Genomic DNA, 23,728 nt, shown 5'->3' with positions numbered 1-23,728 from the left:
GCTTCAGCACTCGGCGGTCCCGTTCTGTAAGCATGTGTGGCCTACCACGTCACGGCTGAGCTGTTGTTGCTCCTAAACGTTTCCACTTCACAGATACAGCACTTATAGTTGCCCTTGGAAGCTCTAGCAGGCAAGATATTTGACAAACTGACTTGTTATTCTACTGCCAATGTTTGTCGACGGAGATTGCGTGGCTGTATGCTCGATTTTATATATCCGTCAGCAACGGGTGTGGCTGAAATAGCCAAATCCACTAATTTGAAGGGGTGTCCACATACTTTTGTATATAGAGTGCATTCAGGAAAGTATTCAGAACCCTTCCTTTTTTCAACATGTTACAATACAGCCTTATCCAAACAACCTACACACAAAACCCCATAATGTCAAAGCAAAAACAGGTTCAGAAATTTGTGCAAATGTAAGAAAAATGTAAAATAACATTTACGTAAGTATTCAGACCCTTTACTCAGTCTTTTGTTGAAGCACCTTTGGCAGCGATTACAGCCTTGAGTCTTCTTGGGTATGACGCTACAAGCTTGGCACACCTGATGCATGAAAGCATCAGCTGTTCCGGACGACTGTGGGATAATGCTCTCCATAGCCGACGTGAGTAAGACCTTTAAAGGTAAACATTCACAAGGCTGCGGGGCCAGACGGATTACCAGGACGTGTGCCCCGGGCATGTGTTGACCAACTGGCAGGTGTCTTCACTGACATTTTCAACATGTCCCTGATTGAGTCTGTAATACCAACATGTTTCAAGCAGACCACCATAGTCCCTGTGCCCAAGAACACTAAGGCAACCTGCCTAAATTACTACAGACCCGTAGCACTCACATCTGTAGCCATGAAGTGCTTTGAAAGGCTGGTAATGGCTCGCATCAACACCATTATCCCAGAAACCCTAGACCCACTCCAATTTGCATACCGCCCCAACAGATCTACAGATGATGCAATCTCTATTGCACTCCACACTCCCCTTTCCGACCTGGACAAAAGGAACACCTATGTGAGAATGCTATTTGTTAACTACAGCTCAGCGTTCAACACCATAGTACCCTCAGAGCTCATCACTAAGCTAAGGATCCTGGGACTAAACACCTCCCTCTGCAACTGGATCCTGGACTTCCTGACGGGCCACCCCCAGGTGGTGAGGGTAGGTAGCAACACATCTGCCACACTGGAGCCCCTCAGGGGTACATGCTCAGTCCCCTCCTGTACTCCCTGTTCACCAACGACTGCATGGCCAGACACGACTCCAATACCCTCATTAAGTTTGCAGACGACAACAGTGGTAGGCCTGATCACCAACAACGACGAGACAGCCTATAGGGAGGAGGTCAGAGACCTGGCCGTGTGGTGCCAGAATAACAACCTATCCCTCAACATCACCAAGACTAAGGAGATGATTGTGGACTACAGGAAAAGGAGGACCGAGCACACCCTTATTCCCATCGACGGGGCTGTAGTGGAGCAGATTGAGAGCTTCAAGTTCCTTGGTGTCCACATCACCAACAAACTAGAATGGTCCAAACACACCAAGACAGTCATCAAGAGGGCACGACAAAGCCTATTCCCCCTCAGGAAACTAAAAAGATTTGGCATGGGTCCTCAGATCCTCAAAAAGGTTCTACAGCTGCAACATCGAGAGCATCCTGACTGGTACGGACACTGCTCGGCCTCCGACCGCAAGGCACTACACCAAAGATCTGGAAATCAGCATTTGTCCTACCACTTTTAAAAGGGGGAGATCCAACTCTTTTAAATAATTATAGGTCAATCTCAAAGCTGTCACTCCTGGTGAAAATACTTGAAACCCTTGTAAGTGAACAGCTAAAATAGTTTTTCTTTACTAACTCTATTTTATCAATGTACCAATCGGGCTTCAGGAAGAAGCATAGCACAATTACAGCAGCCATGAAGGTTTTAAATGATATCACTGAAGCCCTTGACAAAAAACAGCACTGTTTCTCACTTTTTATTGATCTCTCTAAGCCTTTTGATACAGTTGATCATGCTATACTAAGGCAGAGATTGTTGAGTGTAGGTCTTTCGGAGCATGCAGTTGCATGGTTTGCTAACTATCTGTCTGATAGAACTCAGTGCACTCAATTTGATGGGCTTATGTCTGTTATATTGTCTGTCCATAATAGTTTGCCCCAAGGCTCTGTACTTGGTTCAAAATGCACAACTTCATTTTGATACTGTTGTGCCTCGTCTCTTACAAAAGCTTTCCAGAACTTGCAAACTGCTTTTTATACTGTTCAACATAGTGGGGCAAAAAAGTATTTAGTCAGCCACCAATTGTGCAAGTTCTCCCACTTAAAAAGATGAGAGAGGCCTGTAATTTCCATCATAGGTACACTTAAACTATGACAGACAAAATGAGAAAAAAAAATCCAGAAAATCACATTGTAGGATTTTTAATGAATTTATTTGCAAATTATGGTGGAAAATAAGTATTTGGTCACCTACAAACAAGCAAGATTTCTGGCTCTCACAGACCTGTAACTTCTTCTTTAAGAGGCTCCTCTGTCCTCCACTCGTTACCTGTATTAATGGCACCTGTTTGAACTTGTTATCAGTATAAAAGACACCTGTCCACAACCTCAAACAGTCACACTCCAAACTCCACTATGGCCAAGACCAAAGAGCTGTCAAAGGACACCAGAAACAAAATTGTAGACCTGCACCAGGCTGGGAAGACAATCTGCAATAGGTAAGCAGCTTGGTTTGAAGAAATCAACTGTGGGAGCAATTATTAGGAAATGAAAGACATACAAGACCATTGATAATCTCCCTCGATCTGGGGCTCCACGCAAGATCTCACCCCGTGGGGTCAAAATGATCACAAGAACGGTGAGCAAAAATCCCAGAACCACACGGGGGGACCTAGTGAATGCCCTGCAGAGAGCTGGGACCAAAGTAACAAAGCCTACCATAACAAAGCCTACCATCAGTAACACTCTACGCCGCCAGGGACTCAAATCCTGCAGTGCCAGACGTGTCCCCCTGCTTAAGCCAGTACATGTCCAGGCCCGTCTAAAGTTTGCTAGAGAGCATTTGGATGATCCAGAAGAAGATTGGGAGAATGTCATATGGTCAGATGAAACCAAAATAGAACTTTTTGGTAAAAACTCAACTCGTCGTGTTTGGAGGACAAAGAATGCTGAGTTGCATCCAAAGAACACCATACCTACTGTGAAGCATGGGGGTGGAAACATCATGCTTTGGGCTGTTTTTCTGCAAAGGGACCAGGACGACTGATCCATGTAAAGGAAAGAATGAATGGGGCCATGTATCGTGAGATTTTGAGTGAAAACCTCCTTCCATCAGCAAGGGCATTGAAGATGAAATGTGGCTGGGTCTTTCAGCATGACAATGATCCCAAACACACCGCCCGGGCAACGAAGGAGTGGCTTTGTAAGTAGCATTTCAAGGTCCTGGAGTGGCCTAGCCAGTCTCCAGATCTCAACCCCATAGAAAATCTTTGGAGGGAGTTGAAAGTCCGTGTTGCCCAGCAACAGCCCCAAAACGTCACTGCTCTAGAGGAGATCTGCATGGAGGAATGGGCCAAAATACCAGCAACAGTGTGTGAAAACCTTGTGAAGACTTACAGAAAACGTTTGACCTCTATCATTGCCAACAAAGGGTATATAACAAAGTACTGCGATAAACTTTTGTTATTGACCAAATACTTATTTTCCACCATAATTTGCAAATAAATTCATTAAAAATCCTACAATGTGATTTTCAGGAATTTTTTTTTCTCATTTTGTCTGTCATTACAGGCCTCTCTCATCTTTTTAAGTGGGAGAACTTGCACAATTGGTGGCTGACTAAATACTTTTTTGCAACACTGTAAATAAGACATTTCTGTTTTCTATTTTTAATAAATTTGTAAACATTTCTAAAAACCTGTTTTCGCTTTGTCATTATGGGGTATTGTGTGTAGATTGATAAGGAAAAACATTTAAATACATTTTAGTTTAAGGCTGTAATGTGACAAAATGTGGAAAAAGGGAAGCGGTCTGAATACTTTCCGAATGCATCTTTTCCATAACCAAAAATATTGTATTTTTAGCTGGTGTACAAAACCGAAAGTAAAAGACGCACTAAAAACTTAGCAGGAAGCATAGAAATAGCACATAACAGATCTACCACTTCTTAGACTTCCTTTCAATGAGTGTGTGTGTGTGTGTTTCACTATTTTTTGATCATCATAGGGCTAATCTCCTGCGCATGCCGACACCCTAAGAACCCAATTCTTATTTTCTTTCCATATCTGATATTTTTTTCTGACTGTCCACACTCAGTTTTACATGTGGCCCCTATCAGATGTGTGCATTCACATTGATGTAGCCTCTGAAGTATCACACATACTCAATTCTCATTTCCTGTCACTGTTCCTTTCCATTTTGGGTAGTTGTCGTGGTAACGGCAGGTCATGTGCTAAAAATCTAAGCTCCAGACTGAGGTCACATATGAAGCATCAGAATTGTTTCTACTAAATGTGTGTGATCAATAAAATGTTATTTGAATGAATGCAAGCATGACTAAGTCGCTCTGGATAAAAGAGTCTTCAAAATGGCATATATTATTATTAAATGACCAACTCATCAAAGCAGAAAAGGACAAAGCTGATAATTTACTCAATCACTAACCACCTCCCTGAAGGATCATGGCAAAGCAGGGCCAGGGCTCAAAACAAGGCAGACAAACAGCAATCCCATTACAAATCTACAAACTGCTCATCTCACAGTCATTGGATAATCAACTTCAGTACCAACTGTGGAAATCTGATTATTAGAAAAAGACTCATTATACATGTGCTTCAGTAGAGCAGCTCCAGTACATTTGGCGATTGCACTCTTTCCATTAGTACCCTTTGGTGCTAGACAGAGGACAATGGGCTCTGCAATGAGGACCAGCCACCAGCCCATACCGCTGACATGTAGCCTGCATCCCAGATGGAGGGCTGAGGTGAAATGAAGGCCACACACCACTTCTGTACTTCCATCTCCTCAATGTGTTGAATAATATCATGATGTTTTTGGGATATCCGGATAGTCGTAATAGATGCAACATCAAATTGTTGTAAAAAAGCTAGATAGCCAATACTCCATTCATATGAAACAGCCTACCTGTTGGTTGATCATTGTAGCCTAATCCTTCTCATTTAGCCAACGTAATTCTGTAATTTTGCATTGATTCTGTAATTTTCCATTGATTAGAAATCTCCCAATTAACTTGCTACACATGGAGCCTCTGTAGCGCCGCTACATGTGAAATGTGTGTAGGCTACCTGGGCGTCTTTAATAAAAATGGAGCGCACTCATAAAAACTCTATTTTATAAAAATGACAACTTTAATGGTCTATCCTTGTAGGCTATGTAGCAATGTCACAGATAACTTGACAAAGCATTTATTGTTAAAATAGGGATATTTTTTTTTTCCTCTCTCAAAAATGAACACTCTACCAAGTAATCAAATACTGACATCCGTTCGGATATTTGAATGACTGTGCCCATTCTTATATAGGACTATAGTCACTCACAGATAGTATGATCACTGACCTAGCTACAGTACTAAGCTAAAGTTGATCTAATATAAGAGCCAGATGTAATAGGGCTATATGATCAAATGTAATTCTGCAGCCAGGGGAGCCCTGAAGGCGAGACCAATTACATTTACACACACATCCTAATGAGTTCACCAACTAACAGACAACTTGAACATGAAAGACAGATATCCAAAGCTGCTGTGTGTATTGCCAAATCAACCAACAAACATGTGAAGAGATTTTCCCTTTTTGCAAATCAAAACCTTACTGCTAGAGGTTTTACAAACTTCTCCTTAAACCTAGACTGAATAATTATGAAATACTCACGTAGGAAGTGCTTTTCCAGTAAGGCAATTTCCAGGTGGCCTTTCACCTCATTGAGTCCATCTGTCTCAGTCCTCTGATAGTCCTGGATGGCTGCGGCCATAGCAAGTGTCCCCGGACCAGCCTGGATGTGGGCACACACACACACAAGAACACGCAGTCAGGAGAGAAGAATAACCTCCCTACCAATGTGAGCTACTGTGGACACCTGCACACAGCACCTCAAAGCTCGCACACACACACACACAAAGATAAATGCAGGCAAGCTGACTGCAGAATACTCCATTTCACCATGCAGTTTCTCCCTGCACCATCCAGCCTAGCTCAAACTGTAGTGTAATTGTGTATGCAGACTATCATCTGAATCATGACCCAACACACAGAGAGAGAGAACGCGAGCGAAACTAAGAATATTGTGAAAGTACACAATGATAGCCACAGAGTTACATTGAGATAGTAACTAGTGTTGGTACTGTGCTACTCAAAAAGAGGGGAGGAAAACATCTAAATTACTTTATTTCAGATCCTCTCAGCAGGGGGAAAAGAATAAGAATATGCAAAGACAGCTTGTGTCAGAAGGTGGGAAATCAGTGCACTTTAGTAACGATGAGTGGGAGAGGAAGATACCACAAGCCCAGCTCTGATTAAAAGGTCTCCTCTCAGATGAATAAAGCTAGTACATTTTGACAAGGGATATTATAATTCGCTACTGTACTACAACGTACTGTGTAATTTATTAATGAATAAGACTCGTTAAAGCCAGGTCTCAAGTCTTCCACTTTTACACTGAAACAAGTTAGCAACAATGACTGACACAAGAAGAATATTGACAGACATTGTGAAACATGTCAGACACACATCCCTTACGGACCATTAAAAAGACAACCAGAAGAAAACATTCCATTCATATAATTGTCTTCAACATGAACGTCTGAGCACCGATAAGGCAGTGTGTAGGTAGAAACTGCTACATGATGTTAATCAATGATTGCATACGGCACATATTTTCCAAACTCTATTTTAGCTTAGAATATGCCATATCTAGGCCAGATTTAAGGCTACTTTGAGAGTGCAATTACGATGGGAAAGTAGTGCTCGTCTGCTCTGTAAAATGTAGTAGTAGGAGTACATTAACACCATCCCTCGCACCATTACCCAGAGAAGCAGTGACCCAATTCACTAAGTCTGCTAATTGAGAAATGGGCCCTATTAATGTACATTCATTTATTCCATCTGTGTAAATTAGACCTTACTGTTAATTATATGTACCCCATAAAAGTGCAACAAAGAGTTAAACAGCGACGAATTACAGGCCTGCTATGCCTACCTGTTGGTTGATCATTGTAGCCTAATCCTTCTCATTTAGCCAATGTAATTCTGTAATTTAGATTCCATTTTGCATTGATTAGAAATCTCCCTCTTAACTTGCTACACATGGAGCCTCTGTAGCGCCACTTTGATTGAGCTACGTGTGAAATGTGTGTAGGCTACCGGTATGTCTTTTTTTTTTATTTTTTTTTATGGGGTGCACTCAAAAACTCTTTTATAAAAATGTCAAATTTAATGGTCTAGCCTTGTAGGCTATGTAGCAATGTCACAGATAACTTTAGACAAAGCATTTTCATTGTTAAAATAGGCCTGCTGTGGAGGTAAATACAGTGCCTTTCAAAAGTATTCATCCCCTTGGCATTTTTCCTATTTTGTTGCATTACAACCTGTAATTTAAATAGATTTTTATTTGGATTTCATGTAATGGACATACACAAAATAGTCCAAATTGGTGAAGTGAAAAAAATAACTTGTTTCAAAAAATTCTGAAAAATAAAAAAACGGAAAAGTGGTGCGTGCATATGTATTCACCAGCTTTGCCATGAAGTCCCTAAATAAGATCTGGTGTAGGGTTGCAAAGGGCCGAACATTTTCCAGGAAATTTCTGGAATTTTTCTGGAAATTTTCCATGGGAAGTTAAGCCCATATGGGTTTTAGCTTGCTTGAGCCTGCTAACTGAGGAGTGTTAATTCACCTGTTTCCATACATGTTTCATTTTAAAACATTTATCTTACAAAGGAGTTGTTTAATCTAACTGCTTAACTTTTATCTGTACATGGAATTGGATTCGTTTTCGTTTTCTAATCTTTACAGGAAAATGCCACGGGCACTTATCTGATGTGTGGAGACATTTCACTGCAGCTAATGTAGAAGGAAAAGCTGTGAACATTTGCAAATACTGTGCCAAATCATATGTGAGGAATGCAACAAAGATGCAGAATCATCTGGCCAAGAGCATAAAGTTCCCTCAGTGCTCACAACAAGCAACCTCTGACAAAAGTCCCTTCTATTCGAGGTGAAAATGATTAATCAGACACCTTATCGATAGCAACAGCTCATGTTCCTCCTGGTATCAGAAGTTTTTTTCTTTCTTGCTCGAGCTGTGTATGCAAATGGTTCACCTCTAATGCTCACAGGCAATGTGTATTGGAAGACATTTCTGAATGTTCTTCACCCAGCATACACCCCTCCAACCAGACATGCTTTATCTACTCATTTCCTGGATGCAGAGTTCAAGTGAAGGTCAAGCAAATCATAGAGAAAGCAGAATGTATTGCAATAATCTCTGATGGGTGGTCGAATGTTCGTGGGCAAGGAATAATTAACTACATCATCTCCACCCCTCAACCAGTGTTCTACAAGAGCACAGACACAACGGACAACAGACACACCGGTCTCTACATTGCAGATGAGCTGAAGGCAGTCATAAATGACCTTGGACCACAGAAGGTATTTGCATTGGTGACAGATAATGCTGCAAACATGAAGGCTGCTTGGTCTAAAGTGGAGTCCTACCCTCACATCACACTCATTGGCTGTGCTGCTCATGCATTGAATCTGCTCATCAAGGACATCATGGCACTGAAAACAATGGATACACTCTACAAGAGAGCCAAGGAAATGGTTAGGTATTTGAAGGGTCATCAAGTAATAGCAGCAATCTACCTCACCAAGCAAAGTGAGAAGAATAAGAGCACCACATTGAAGCTGCCCAGCAACACCCGTTGGGTTGGTCTTGTCATCATGTTTGACAGTCTCCTGGAGGGGAAGGAGTCTCTCCAAGCACAGTATGCTGATATGAACAGCCCCATCAAGATGATACTCTTGGATGATGTATTTTGGGAGAGTGGTAAGCAGCATGAAACTCCTGAAACCTGTAGCAGTAGCCATTGCACGGATTGAGGGAGACAAAGCCATCCTGTCTGATGTTCAGACTCTGCTTGCAGATGTAAGAGAAGAAATCCGTACTGCCCTGCTCACTTCACTGTTTCTCCAAGCAGAGGAAACTGCAGTTCTGAAATGCATCAAAAAGCGTGAAGATCTCTGCCTGAAGCCCATACATGCTGCAGCGTACATGTTGGACCCCAAGTATGCTGGCAAGAGCATCCTGTCTGGTGCAGAGATCAACAAGTCCTATGGTGTCATCACTAACGTGTCTCGCCACCTTGGTCTGGATGAGGGCAAGGTTCTTGGCAGTCTGACGAAGTACACTTCCAAGCGAGTGCTTTGGGATGGAGATGCAATATGGCAGTCATGCCAACATCTCATCAGCCACCTGGTGGAAAGGACTGTGGATCTGAGGCTTTTTCCCCTGTTGCCTCCATCATCCTCCAAATCCCACCGACATCAGCCGCCTCAGAGAGCAACTGGTCCTTGTTTGGGAACACACACACCAAAGCACGCAACAGGCTGACCAATACAAGGGTTGAAAAATTAGCGGCCATCTGGGCAAATTTGAGACTTTTTGAGCCTGACAACGAGCCATCTACAACAAGGTTGGAAAGTGACAGTGAAGATGAGGCCTCAGAGTCTGACGTTCAAGAGGTGGACACTGAGGTGGTCCAGGGAGAAGACATGGAAGCCTGAGAGGAAGAAAACCAAAGCTTTAGTTTCTAGACTATCGTTTTACAGATGTATGTTGAAAACGTTTTTTGGGAGATGCGATGGATCATTTGGGGATCATTCAATATTTCCTTTATTTTGTTGTTCAGTGAAATCATCATGTGAAGAGTCAACTCATTTAAAGTTCAATTTGTAACTAAATAGTTTTTTTATTTCTATTGGAAGGATTTAATAATTTACAATTATGCCTACTTATGATAAGGTCAAATGTTTGTCTCCATATATGGTGAATGTATTCAATGCAAAAACAATCAACATTGAAATGGTATTAATATTAATTCCCATATATTCCCATGGAAATGTTCCACCCCTGAATATTCCTCAAAGTGTGCAACCCTAATCTGGAGCAACCAATTACCTTCAGAAGTCACATCATTTGTAAAATAAAGTTCACCTGTGTGCAATCTAAGTGTCACATGATCTCAGTATATATACACACCTGTTCTGAAAGGCCCCAGAGTCTGCAAAACCACTAAGCAAGTGGCACCATGAAGACCAAGGAGCTCTCCAAACAGGTCAGGGACAAAGTTGTGGAGAAGTACAGATCAGGGTTGGGTTATAAAAAAATATCTGAAACTTTGAACATCCCACGGAGCACCATTAAATCCATTATTAAAAATGGAAAGAATATGGCATAACAACAAAGACAGTAACCCTGTCAAGACAGGGCCGCGCACCAAAACTCACGGACCATGCATGGAGGGCATTAATCAGAGAGGCAACAAAGAGAACAAAGATAACCCTGAAGGAGCTGAAAAGCTGCACAGCGGAGATTGGAGTATCTGTCCATAGGACCATTTTAAGCCGTACACTTCACAGAGCTGGGCTTTACAGAAGAGTGGCCAGAAAAAAAGCCATTGCTTAAAGGAAAAAATAAGCAAACACGTTTGGTGTTTGCCAAAAGGCATGTGGGAGACTCCCCAAACATATGGAAGGTACTCTGATCAGATGAGACTAAAATGTAGCTTTTTGGCCATCAAGGAAAACCCAATTCTGGCGCAAATGCAACACCCCTCATCCCCATGAGAAAGTCATTCCCACAGTGAAGCATGGTGGTGGCAGCATCATGCTGTGGGGATGTTTTTCCATCGGCAGGGACTGGGAAACTGGTCAGAGTACAAGGAATGGATGGATGGTGCAAAATACAGGGAAATTCTTGAGGGAACCTGTTTCAGTCTTCCAGAGATTTGAGACTGGGACGGAGATGCACCTTCCAGCAGGACAATGACCCTAAGCATACTGCTAAAGCAACACTCGAGTGGTTTAAAGGGGAAACATTTAAATGTCTTGGAGTGGCCTACTCAAAGCCCAGACCTCAATCCAATTGAGAATCTGTGGTATGACTTAAAGATTGCTGTACACTAGCGGAACCCATCCAACTTGAAGGAGCTGGAGCTGTTTTGCCTTGAGGAATGGGCAAAAATCCCAGCAGCTAGATGTGCCAAGCTTATAGAGACATACCCCAAGAGACTTGCAGCTGTAATTGCTGCAAAAGGTGGCTCTACAAAGTATTGACTTTGGGGGGTGAATAGTTATGCATGCTCAAGTTCAGTTTTTTTGTCTTATTTATTGTTTGTTTCACAATAAAAAATATTTTGCATCTTCAAAGTGGTAGGCATGTTGTGTCAATCAAATGATACAAACCCCCCAAAAATACATTTTAATTCCAGGTTGTAAGGCAACAAAATAGGAAAAATGCCAAGGGGGTGAATACTTTCGCAAGCCACTGTACATCTGGAACGGCTATCCGACTTCAGTTCTGACTAGTTTATAAAAAGATAAAGACAAATTATAATAAATACCAGCGTGAGAAGACCCACCTTGTTCCTGTTTTCATGACAACAAATCCCAAACAAACGGGGCACTGTACTGAACTGGCCTAAGCCCAGTTTCACATTTCCAAGACATGTTTGTTAAGTGGTTAGACATTACAGGGGCTGTGCTAAACCCTAATTCTGCAGCAGAGGCTTTCTAGGTCATGAAAGGCCCAACTTCTCCAACGGTCCTTTCTTATAGACTCGATGTGCACTTTAGTAACCAGATCGGCCAACTGAGAATTCACACCAGTACCACGTTTGAGCATATTTTTTTTTAATCACACTTCTTCGGGCATTTCATTAGGATGCAAACAAGGTGGCCCAGTGTGTGATGACGTGATCAAATGACTCAAAACTTTGATCTGTTCGAAATCATAGTTTGAAATGAAAGATATTTCTCCATCTTCAAACGTCAAGAAGTTATCAACCTCGCTCAAAAAAATAAGAACATGAATGCACAAGAATATGCAGAGAAATTAAATAAGATAATTGAAAAATACTTGTTCTTCTCATGCACTAAGCGAAGTTGAGTTGGCCGGTAGTACGCTGCGGCTAGGCCCTGGTCTGCTCTAGTCTGACTAAGGCCTGCAGTGACGCAGACAGCAATTGGACAGCTTTCTCTCAATCCTCGAGTGGACTAAATCAACAGAAAGGGGTTTGCATAAACGTCAAAAGGAAGACATTTTGGCCGAAATTCCCCCGAAACTGGCGGCGGCACCTCGAGATGGCGAGTGAGTGGACTTCATGAAGTGATCTGGAAGATGTCAAACTAGATTAGGAATGCAAAACAAAGATGTATTTTGTTTGAGAGAGAATTAGGCGAAGTGAAGAGTGAAGAGATACAATTTCTGTGGTTATATTATAATACCAATATTCACATACAGGAGCACTCACAGGGTCTTGCAGTTCTTCAGTGTCTTTAATTTTAAGCAAGGGCTTAGGCTTCATCAGGATCTCTTCGCTACATTCAGTGTCAGATGTGTTGGGCGATTCACCTAGATCCAGGAACACATCTGGCCGTTGGCCCCGAAACCGGATTTTGTCCAATCGCTTTAACATGTTCAACACAGTCGTCTTGGTCTTTATCTTAACGTGGCATATGGCATCCCTGCAGGGACAAAAAGGAAGAAAGACAGGTGATTACAATCAAATATTGTACCGGCAACTCACTGACCAGGGCACGTCTCCATGAGATAAAAGGGTTGAATTGTCTTCAATGAAATGTCTATATGAGCAATTTGAAATGCCAACTCAAAGTTTCCTGTGCAACAATATAGTACTTACTTGTGCACTCCACATGACGTTGCATTCTAATACATAGCCAAATGTCTATATTCTACCTTCTTAACTTTGACCCCTTGTAATCTAGAATCCACTATTCTAAAAAGTATTCTTTCTCAAACTTAACTGGGTGGTTATACATGTTGCACCAGCTTCCTAAAGTAGGGTCCGAGTGGTATGAGGCCAATGGGTTTGTGACGGAAGGCGTGCGGGTGAGTTGGGTAATCATTTTAGGACTGGGCCACCCCTGTATGATCTCTTTACTGTATGTAGGTAAGACAGAAAGCTGGACCCTTTAGCCTCTGCCCAGAGAGCGAGATCAGGAAGAGACAAAGACGGAGTGGAAAAGAGAGAAAGTGAAAAAGAGATAGAGATATGGTACATGGCCAAATTTCATCATCGCATCATAGCACCCATTCATCACGAGACGGGTGAAATGAGTTGCCCTTTATAAGATTAGATCCCAAGTTTAAATTTAGGAGGAATTCAAATCTTAGATCCTGCATTTCCACCCAGAGCACAGAAGAAAGCCAATCAGAAGTACAGAATTTGAACCCGCCCTCAGGAGTGCTACCAGACTGACCTATAGTATAAAACACGTCCTGGGATCAAACATGTGTTGCCTGCTCTGGAAATAAACTGAACAAAAATATAAAATGAAACATGCAACAATGTCAAATATTTAACAGAGTTACAGATCATAAGGAAATCAGTCAATTGAAATAAATTCATTAGGCCCTAATTTATGGATGTCACATAACTGGGAATACAGATATGCATCTGTTGGTCACAGATACCTTAAAAAAAAGGAAGAGGTGTGGATCAGAAAACCAGTCAGTATCTGGTGTTACCACCATTTGCCTCATGCAGCACGACATCTCCTTCGTATAGAGTTGATCAAGCTGTTGATTGTGGCCCTTGGAATATTGTCCCACTCCTCTTCAATGGCTGTGCGAACTTTCTGGATATTGGCGGGAACTAAAACACGCTGACGTACACATCGATCGAGAGCATCCAATACATGATTAATGGGTTACATGTCTGGTGAGAATGCCGGCCATGGAAGAACTGGGACAATTTCAGCTTCCAGGAATTGTGCACAGATCCTTGAGACATGGGGCCGTGCGTTATCATGCTGAAACATGTCATGGCGGCGGATGAATGACACGACAATTGGCCTCAGCATCTCGTCACGGTATCTCTGTGCATTCAAATTGCCATCGATAAAATGCAATTATGTTTGCTGTCCATAGCTTATGCCTGCCATACCATAACCCCACCGCCACCATGGGACAATCTGTTCACAACGTTCACACCAGCAAACCGCTCGGGAACCGCTCGGGACACCATACGCATGGTCTGCGGTTGAGAGGCCAGTTGGACGTACTGCCAAGTTCTCTAAATCGACATTGGAGGCGGCTTATGGTAGAGAAATGACCATTACATTCTCTGGCAACACCTCTGTTGGGCATTCCTGCAGTCAGCATGCCAATTGCACGCTCCCCCAAAATTTGGGACATTTGTGGCATTGTGCTGTGTGACAAAACTGCACATTTTAGAGTGGCCTTTTATTGTCCCCACCTGTGCACCTGTGTAATGATCATGCTGTTTAAACCAGCTTCTTGATATGCCACACCTGTCAGGTGGATGGATTATCTTGGCAAAGGAGAAATGCTGACTAACAGAGAATTAAACTCATTTGTGTACAAAATTTGAGATAAATATAATTTTTGTCCGTATGGAAAATCTCTAGGATCTTATATTTCAGTTCATGAAAAACTTGACATGTTGCCTTTATAATTTTGTCCAGTGTATAAAGCTCCAGGGTAGTCCGACTCATTCTAGATCTTTATAATTTTGTCCAGTGTATAAAGCTCCAGGGTAGTCTGACTCATTCTAGATCCAGATCGCGTACGACAGGCCTCATGTGGTAATGAATGATACTACCAGAGGTTTATAGTGGCAGCCTGTCCATTAACCCACAGTTGGGGTGCTGGGGAGGGCTCATCAACCAACAGACACAATCAGTGGGTTGGACAAGATCGGCCTGTGCAAGTCACGCACCTACTTCCTCCGGTTAACCATTAATAACCATATAACCATTCATCTTTTTGAGTTAAGGGGTTTGACATAAGCTGATCCCTACAGATTGTAACAAAATCATAAGCAGAAAGGTGTTTGTCTGTGTAAAGTAAACAGAGCAATGAGAAAGAAAACCTAAATCCTTTACGTCAGGGATCATCGACTAGATTCAGCAGTGGGACAATTATTTATTCAGTGGATGGTCAGGACACCAAATATATTTTAGACTGCAAATTGACCGCAAGAAGCCTAATAATATTTGACTAAAACAATAATTTCAAACCATGCTTACATTTGTATACAATAACATATCTCTCCATTATACAAATAAAAGAACCCCGCCAGTCATGGCAAGTTGCTGAGGAGGAAAGGGCCGCATGGCTTGGTTTTTGCTCTAACATGCACTGTCAACGGTGGGACCTTATATCGACAGGTGTGTGACTTTCCAAATCATGTCCAATCTATTGAGTTTACCACAGGTGGACTCCAATCAAGTTGTAGAAATGTCACATTGATGATCAATGCAAACAAGATGCACCTGAGCTCAATTTCAAGTCTCATACCAAAGGGTCTGAATACGTATGTAAATAAGGTATGTTTTTTACTTGTAATACATTTGCAAAAATTGTTGCACAACAATTTAAGTCAGTTATTCATAATGTTTGTCAAAGTATGATATATTTGGGGTTGAAATGACAAATCCAAACTGCCCACTTTGTGTAAGTCAAATCAAATCAACGTTTATTGGTCACATACACAGAGGCTCAGATGTTATCACAGTTGCAGAGAAATGTTTGTATTTCTAGCTCCAACAGTGCAGCAATAAATATAAACAATACACACAATCCATAAAAATAAATATATAGGATGAGCCATGACTAGAATACAGTATATACATATAAAGTGGGTGAAACAGTATGTAAACATTATTAAAGTGACCAGTGTTTAATGAATATGTACATACGGCAGCAGTCTCTGAAGGTGCAAGGTAGCGTACCGGATGGTAGCTGGCTAGAACAGGGACTAAGGTTCAGGGCAGGATACTGGGCGGTGGCCGGCTAGTGTTGACTGTTTAACAGTCTGATGGCCTTGAGATAAAAGCTGTTTCGCAGTCTCTCTGTCCCAGCTTTATGCACCTGTATTGTACTGCCTTCTAGATGGTAGCTGGGTGAACAGGCCGTGGATTGGGTGGCTGAGGTCCATGATGATCTTCTTGGCCTTCCTGTGACACCAGGTGCTGTATATGTCCTGGAGGGAATACTGTGTGCCCTGGAATTGCGATGGGCTGTACAGTGATACAGCCCGACAGGATGCTCTCAATGGAGCATCTGTAGAAGTTTGTGAGAGGCTTAGGGGCCAAGTTTAATTTCTTCAGCCTCCTGAGTTTGAAGAGGCACTGTTGCGCCTGAATCAAATAACATTTTATTAGTCACATGCGCCAAATACAACAGGTGTGGACCTTACAGTGAAATGCTTACAAAGTGACTATGCATAGATGACAGAGTAGCAGTGGTGTAAAAAGGGGCAATGCAAATAGTCTGGGTAGCCATTTGACTAGACGTTCAGGAGTCTTATGGCTTGGGGGAGAATGGAGGCGTGCTCGGTCCTCTTTTTCCTGTAGTCCACAATCATCTCCTTTGTCTTCATCACGTTGAGGGAGAGGTTGTTGTCCTGGCACCACACGGCCAGGTCTCTGACGTCCTCCCTATAGGCTGTCTTGTCGGTGATCAGGCCTACCACTGTTGTGTCATCGGCAAATTGAATGATGGAGTCGTGCAGTCATGAGTGAACAGGGAGTACAGGAGGGAACTGAGCACGCACCCCTGAGGGGCCCGTGTTGAGGATCAGCGTGGTGGATAGGTTGTTACCTACCCTCACCACCTGGGGTTGGCCCGTCAGGAAGTCCAGGATACAGTTGCAGAGGGAGGTGTTTAGTCCCAGGATCCTTAGCTTATTAATGAGCTTTGAGGGCACTATGGTGTTGAACGCTGAGCTGTAGTCAATGAATAGCATTCTCACATAGGTGTTCCTTTTGTCCAGGTGGGAAAGGGCAGTGTGGAGTGCAATGGAGACTGCATCATCTGTAGATCTGTTGGGGCGGTATGCAAATTGCAGTGGGTCTAGGGTTTCTGGGATGATGGTGTTGATGTGAGCCATGACCAGCCTTTCAAAGCACTTCATGGCTACAGATGTGAGTGCTACGGGTCGGTAGTCATTTAGGCAGGTTACCTTAGTGTTCTTGAGCACAGGCACTATGGTGGTCTGCTTAAAACATGTTGGTATTACAGACTCGGACAGGGAGAGGTTGAAAATGTTAGTGAATACACTTGCCAGTTGGTCAGCGCATGCTCGCAGTACACATCCTGGGAATCTGTCTGGCCCTGCGGCCTTGTGAATGTTGACCTGTTTAAAGGTCTTACTCACATCGGCTGTGGGGAGCGTGGTCACACAGTCTCATGCATGCATGTAGCATAGAAGTAGTTTAGCTCGTCTGGTAGGCTCGTGTCACTGGACAGCTCTCGGCTGTGCTTCCCTAAGGTCTACACCTGTTGTAATCGGCGTATGTGACTAATAAAATTTGATATGGCACTTAACTAGCCTCTCAAAGCACTTCAATGACAGGAGTGAGTGCTACAGGGCAATAGTAATTTAGTTCAGTTACCTTTGCTTTCTTGGGTACAGGAACAACGTTGGACATCTCAAAGCAAGTGGGGACAACAGACTGGGATATGGAGAGATTTAATATGTCCATTAACACTCCAGCCAGCTGGTCTGCACATGCTCTAAGGATGCAGCTTGGGATGATGTCTGAGCCGGCAGCCTTGCGAGGGTTAACACGCATAAAACTACTTACTCCGTTGGCCACGAAGAACGAGAGCACACAGTCCTCATGAGTGTCGGGGGCACGCGTCGGGGGCTCAATATTGTTTTCCACCGAAGCAGGCGAAGAAAGTGTTTAGCTCGTCCTGGAGCGAGGCGTCTGTGTCCGCGACATGTCTGGTTTTCCCTTTATAATCCGTGACTGTGGGCGATATGGCCAAAATATCATATGGAATTTTTCAAATGACAGAATTCTATGTTTTTGATTAATTAAAGTTCTAAATTTGCTTTATGAGTAGTGTGTGACCCTAGGGTGGCAACACATATATTCTAAATTATTTCAATGGGTCTTTCTCCATTCTGATTGTTTTATACTGTTCAATACAACCTAAAATAATTTCCTACATTTCCATCAATTTCTGCATTTCCTGCACTCCATTTGAGATCATTTCCACAATATGGGCAAAAATACTAGGCCTTGTTTTTAACCAAATGTTGCAATTGCGATTTAGACAAACACCTGGGTGAACTTTTGAAATCATGGAAATAGAATTCTATAGTTAGAATATAAATAATAGTGGGCACTTTGAATACAGTGTTGTTTGACATGACAACAAATGAAAATGCCATGGATGAGTTATTGTGACAGGGTAGGAACCAAAATGATGTTCATTGTTTCCTAGGGGTCTCTATAATCTTTTGCTACATTAAATCTTTATTCACATAGCCAACATATTCATGCTTCACCTATTCCTCTTTGATTTAGAAGATACTGTTGCACAAAAACATGCTGATTTAGGCCTCCACCATGACTGGTTTCAGGCTGTATTAGTTAGCCAGCTAACAAGCGATTAGCATTAGTGGCTAACACGATTTAGCTTAATTTGCTAAGAAAATACAAACTAGCTGTTTGCAGATGTAAGAAACAAACTAATATTGAAATTATATTACGATCAAATTGGAAACGTTGTTTGTGCTGCATTGACAGCACTCTCTAGGTCGAGAGAGAGAGATTGCGAGAGAGATTGCAAGAGAGAGATTGCGAGAGAGAGATTACTCAAGTAGCGGAGTAAATTATAAAAATGGGCATTACAGACGGCGTATCACATTTAACAAACCAAAAATTCAAATACCTTTATAGAAGGTAAAGTAAAAACCCAAACTGGTCCGTGCATCAATACCGGTATATGGTTAAAATATGGAATACAGCCCAGCCCTACCTTGTACTGTTGGTTTGACTCCGATTGCCTTACGGAGGTTGTAGCTGGTACAGATCCATGTTCCCAGTCACCTTACCATGGTTAAATGCAGTGTTTCGCACTTTCAGTTTTGTGCGACTGCTACCATCTATCCACGTTTTTGGGGTTTGGATAAGTTCTAATCGTCACCGTGGGAACAACATTTTCTATATGCACTTTCTGATGAACCCAGTCACCGAGTCAGTGTATACGTCAATACTATTCTCAGAGTCGACCAAGAACATTTTCCAGTCCGCGTGATCAAACAATCTTAAAGAGGCCTTCCGGGTGGCGCAGTGGTCTAAGGCACTGCATCGCGGAGCTAGCTGTGCCACTAAAGATTCTGGGTTTGAGTCCAGGCTCTGTCGCAGCCGACCGCGACCGGGAGGCCCATGGGGCGCGGCACAATTGGGTTAGGGAGGGTTTGGCCGGCAGGGATATCCTTGTCTCATCGCGCACTAGTGACTCCTGTGGCGGGCCGGGCGTAGTGCACGCTGACACGGTTGCCAGGTGTACGGTGTTTCCTCCGACACATTGGTGCGGCTGGCTTCCGGGTTGGATGGGCATTGTGTCAAGAAGCAGTGTGGCTTGGTTGGGTTGTGTTCGGAGGATGCATGGCTCTCGACCTTCGCCTCTCCCGAGTCCGTACGGGAGTTGAAGCGATGAGACAAGACTGTAACTACTACCAATTGGATACCACGAAATTGGGGAGAAAAAAGGGGTGAAAACATACAAAAAAATAATAATCTTGAAGCATAGATTCTGATTGGTCAGACTAACGTTGAACAGCCCTTACCACGGGAGCTTCCTGTTTAAGATTCTGCCTATAGGTGGGGGGGAGCAGAATGAAGGTGTGATCTGATTTGCCGGAGGGTGAGAGAAGGACTTGAAGCCATCCCGGAAGAGAGAGTAACAATGATCCAGGGTCCGTGTTGCACATGTAGCACAGGAGATGTCTTTTCCTATGATATGACACATTCTTTTCAGCCTACGTTTCATTTCAGGGCTGGGTTTTAGTTGAACGTTACCACCCACCAGCATGGCATTGTTTATCAATCAGAAAGAGCTTCAAAGTTATTCCTTTTCATGAAAGAGATGAGCCAAACACCCACTTGGCTGACTGACGCATGGAGCAAACTAAAATATCAAAAAATTATCATAATCCATTGGATAATTTGTAAATGTTCACTTGTTTTTTTTAACTAATCTGTTATATATATCTGACCATTTTATAAAATGGTATAATTGCGTGGTATGATAGCATTTTGCAAACCCGCTCCCCCCATCGCCCGAAGATGAATGGTTTTGACCACTAAAGTTTTACTTCACTAGACTCTCCACTGCTTTGGTGTAACATTAGATATAAACCCCAAGTGTCTTCCAGATAATGAAAAAGCTCCCGCAAAAACTATACTTTTCTTGAATTCTGTTTAAGTATAGATCATGAGCAAAGCCATTGTAGCCTATCATTTCACTTCCCCTATGAGAACAATGAGCACGGGCAGCCTACCTACCAAAAGTTGCACCATGTCCATTACCTGATATGTGTATTTATACATTGTATCTTTCAACAGTTATCCATATTACCGGAGCGTCATCTTATTCTAACTATTCTATTATGAATTCGCGCAATTTAAGGAAGATAACAAAAATTTGAAGATGACAATAGTTGGAAAAGTCAAATCCATCTTTGGTGAAGTTTTCCCTAAATCAATGTTTATGACAAATCCAGCTACAGAACCAGCCATAGAGCCAGCTGGCTAATCTTTTGAATATATATATATTTTTTAAACAGTAACAACACATAACATTAGCTAGCTAGATAAGGTTAGCAAGATAGCTAGTTATGTAGATAAGGTTAGCATGCTAGCTAGCTACACTGACAGCTGTCAGTGTCCTATTTATTGATGTTTATCAACTCCACATGGAAACTCCCACACCCAATTTGTGAATATGTATAAGTAGCCTTCGTCATTCTTCAGAGGTGGAACTTAAAAGTGCATTTCCTCTCTTCCTCTATTTTTTACAACAAAAAAATTCAAGAGCTAGTCACATTGCATGCTCTTTTACAAAGAGCACATGGAGCAACCATGACGTGACTAACCACTGTTGAGCGGCACAAGAGAGTTGATCAAGTTACACTTAATTCACTGTTTGCTTGCTAAATATCTTATAACTATAAATTAACTAAGATGTGCCAAATACATTTTCTCCAGCGATGTATTTGGTTTGCTAACTTGCTAGCTGTAGGTGGCTAGCTTGCAAGATCAAGCTTCTTGGTTACAGTGGAGAAAATCTATCTTCTCCTGCATCAAGTGCGAGTAGCCTTTTGAGATGGTTGTATAACTTTGAGCTGGATTGGCAGTTCTTGCATTTAGTTTGTGTGCTTGTTAGCGTTTACCTAGCATCCGCTAGGGGAATTTGCTATTACTTTTTTAGCATATATTTCAAAATCATATAATACATTTAGAAAGATATAGCGCCCCTTGTGTGCACTGCCGGTAATACCAAATACCCCAGTATGGTACAGGAACAGTATGAAAATCATCTGGATACCGCACAACTCTTGTAAATGGTTTCCATTGCAAGACGTATTGAACACAACCCTAGTGAAAGCCCATCACTCCAATTGTTTGGGCAGTTCAGTAATGCCATGGAATTCCCTATTTATTTTCTGTTCTTGTGTATAGACATGAGGGGGTTAATATAAGATTACAGTATTATAGACTGTGTTATGGTATTAATGGAGGGTGGTAGGATTGACAGCTGGGATATCCCAGGATGCCCTGCCCACCTCAGAATCTGAATGTTCCGGTGCAAGACGTTTGGGTGAGGTTTTATACAACACGTGTAGGCTATCATTTCACGATAACAATGTTGCACCTCACCAGATAATCATGAAGAACATTGTTACATTGTATAACTATTGTAAAGCTGACACAAAATTATCCAGTTTTAGTCGTACTGATGGCTAACACAAGAGGCAATACTACATATTGATAAGAAATAACATATGTATATTATAATTGTATAAAAAACGTCAAATGCAGTTGACATGTTCTCTATCTAGAGTAGCCTATGAGTGCAGAATGAGAGCGTGATATCAAGTTAAACCAACGTCGTGCAATTAACCTAAATTAATTGCACAACATGACTATGCCTGTTGCACTTAGAACTATCGGGTTGAATAAATCAGAAGCTGTCAGAAAGTTTCTTACCCATAACGAAATCGGTAACAAAGTTTCATTAACGCTGTCGTTACTCCGTAGGTCGCCTTTTCCCACCTGCCACCTTGTTTCAAAGAAACCCTCCGTTGGTCCGCCCCGCTCACGCCCAAGTATTTACATTGAACTCCATAAATAAAAGTATCTTATGGCAAACAATGCAAGAGGTCCACACAAAAAAAGGGTGGGGGTGCGATGACGTCCCGCTGCGTTCTACGAGTTTTATGAACTCATTCGACAACAATACGCTGTTTAAAATGTATGTTGTTGCCTTACAGTGAGTGAGGCGTTCAAGCTACCAGGAAATTTCGACAATGTCAGCGACTAAACTCTTAAAGGGGCCGCCAATTAATGTTTTCACAGTACAGAGTTTCTTTTCAACAGCAACTAGCTACACAAAGAAATATCCTAAAATTAAAACGTGACACAGTTATAAATAAACGTACGTATGCAGGGTGTTATAGGTATGGCCTATAGAGAGACTCACTGAAAGTTTCACCAAAAAAAGTTGTGATCTATTGACATGATAGAATAGTTTTGCCATTAACATTGAGTGATAGAGCATATCATGTTTTCATTTCCAATGGTGTAAGGCCAATGGGTGCATTTTAGGGTCTCATATGCTCACACCCAGTGGGTGATCTCCTGTCTGTTGGGTGTCATGGGTATTTTGCTCAGGAGGAAGAGGGCTTCTGCAGGAAGGCTACGTTGATATGAAGGGTCAATGGGAGTATGGTGAAGGTCACTGGGGGTATGGTGTAGTCTGAAAAAGGCTATAGGAGGACACCACTATAATATACTGTGTTATGTATACTACCTATCAAAAGTTTTAGGACACCTACTCATTCAAGGGTTTTTCTTTATTTTCTACATTGTAGAATAATAGTGAAGACATCAACACTATGAAATAACACATATGGAATCATGTAGTAACCAAAAAGTGTTAAACAAATCCAAATATATTTGAGATTCTTCAAATAGCCACCCTTTGCCTTTGACAGCTTTGCACACTCTTGGCATTCTCTCAACCAGCTTCACCTGGAATGCTTTTCCAACAGTGTTGAAGGAGTTCCCACATATGCTGAGCACTTGATGGCTGCTTTTCCAACTCATTCCAAAAAATCTCAATTTGGTTGAGATCGGGGGATTGTGGAGGCCAGGTCATCTGATGCAGCACTCCATCACTCTCCTTCTTGGTAAAATAGCCCATACACAGCCTGGAGTGTTGGGTCATTGTCCTGTTGAAAAACAAATGATAGTCCCACTAAGCCCAAACCAGATGGGGTGGTAGCCATGCCGGTTAAGTGTGCCTTGAATTCTAAATAAATCACAGACAGTGTCACCAGCAAAACACCCCACACCATAACACCTCCTCCTCCATGCTTTACGGTGGGAAATACACATGCGGAGATCATCCGTTCACCCACA

The 23,728-nt window shown here is 42.3% G+C and overlaps 1 protein-coding gene across 1 annotated transcript in view; it reads right to left on the bottom strand.

The window, feature by feature from the left end:
* LOC120051698 (GRAM domain-containing protein 4-like) overlaps positions 1–22,553 on the bottom strand; it is a 48,585-nt gene extending 26,032 nt beyond the window's left edge. The window contains exons 1-3 of the mRNA XM_038998584.1: positions 22,295–22,553; positions 12,550–12,763; positions 5,891–6,011 (exon numbers count right to left, since the gene is read on the bottom strand). Coding sequence (XP_038854512.1) covers positions 5,891–6,011; positions 12,550–12,763; positions 22,295–22,323 — 364 coding nt within the window. The 5' untranslated portion in view covers positions 22,324–22,553. The remainder of the gene's footprint in view (positions 1–5,890; positions 6,012–12,549; positions 12,764–22,294) is intronic.
* Between the last annotated feature and the right edge of the window lie 1,175 nt (positions 22,554–23,728).

Source organism: Salvelinus namaycush, chromosome 8 (assembly GCF_016432855.1).
Source record: "Salvelinus namaycush isolate Seneca chromosome 8, SaNama_1.0, whole genome shotgun sequence".
Classification (NCBI taxonomy): Eukaryota; Metazoa; Chordata; class Actinopteri; order Salmoniformes; family Salmonidae; genus Salvelinus; species Salvelinus namaycush.
The sequence above is the reverse complement of the archived record's forward strand: the minus strand, read 5'-3'. Positions and strand labels throughout refer to the sequence as shown.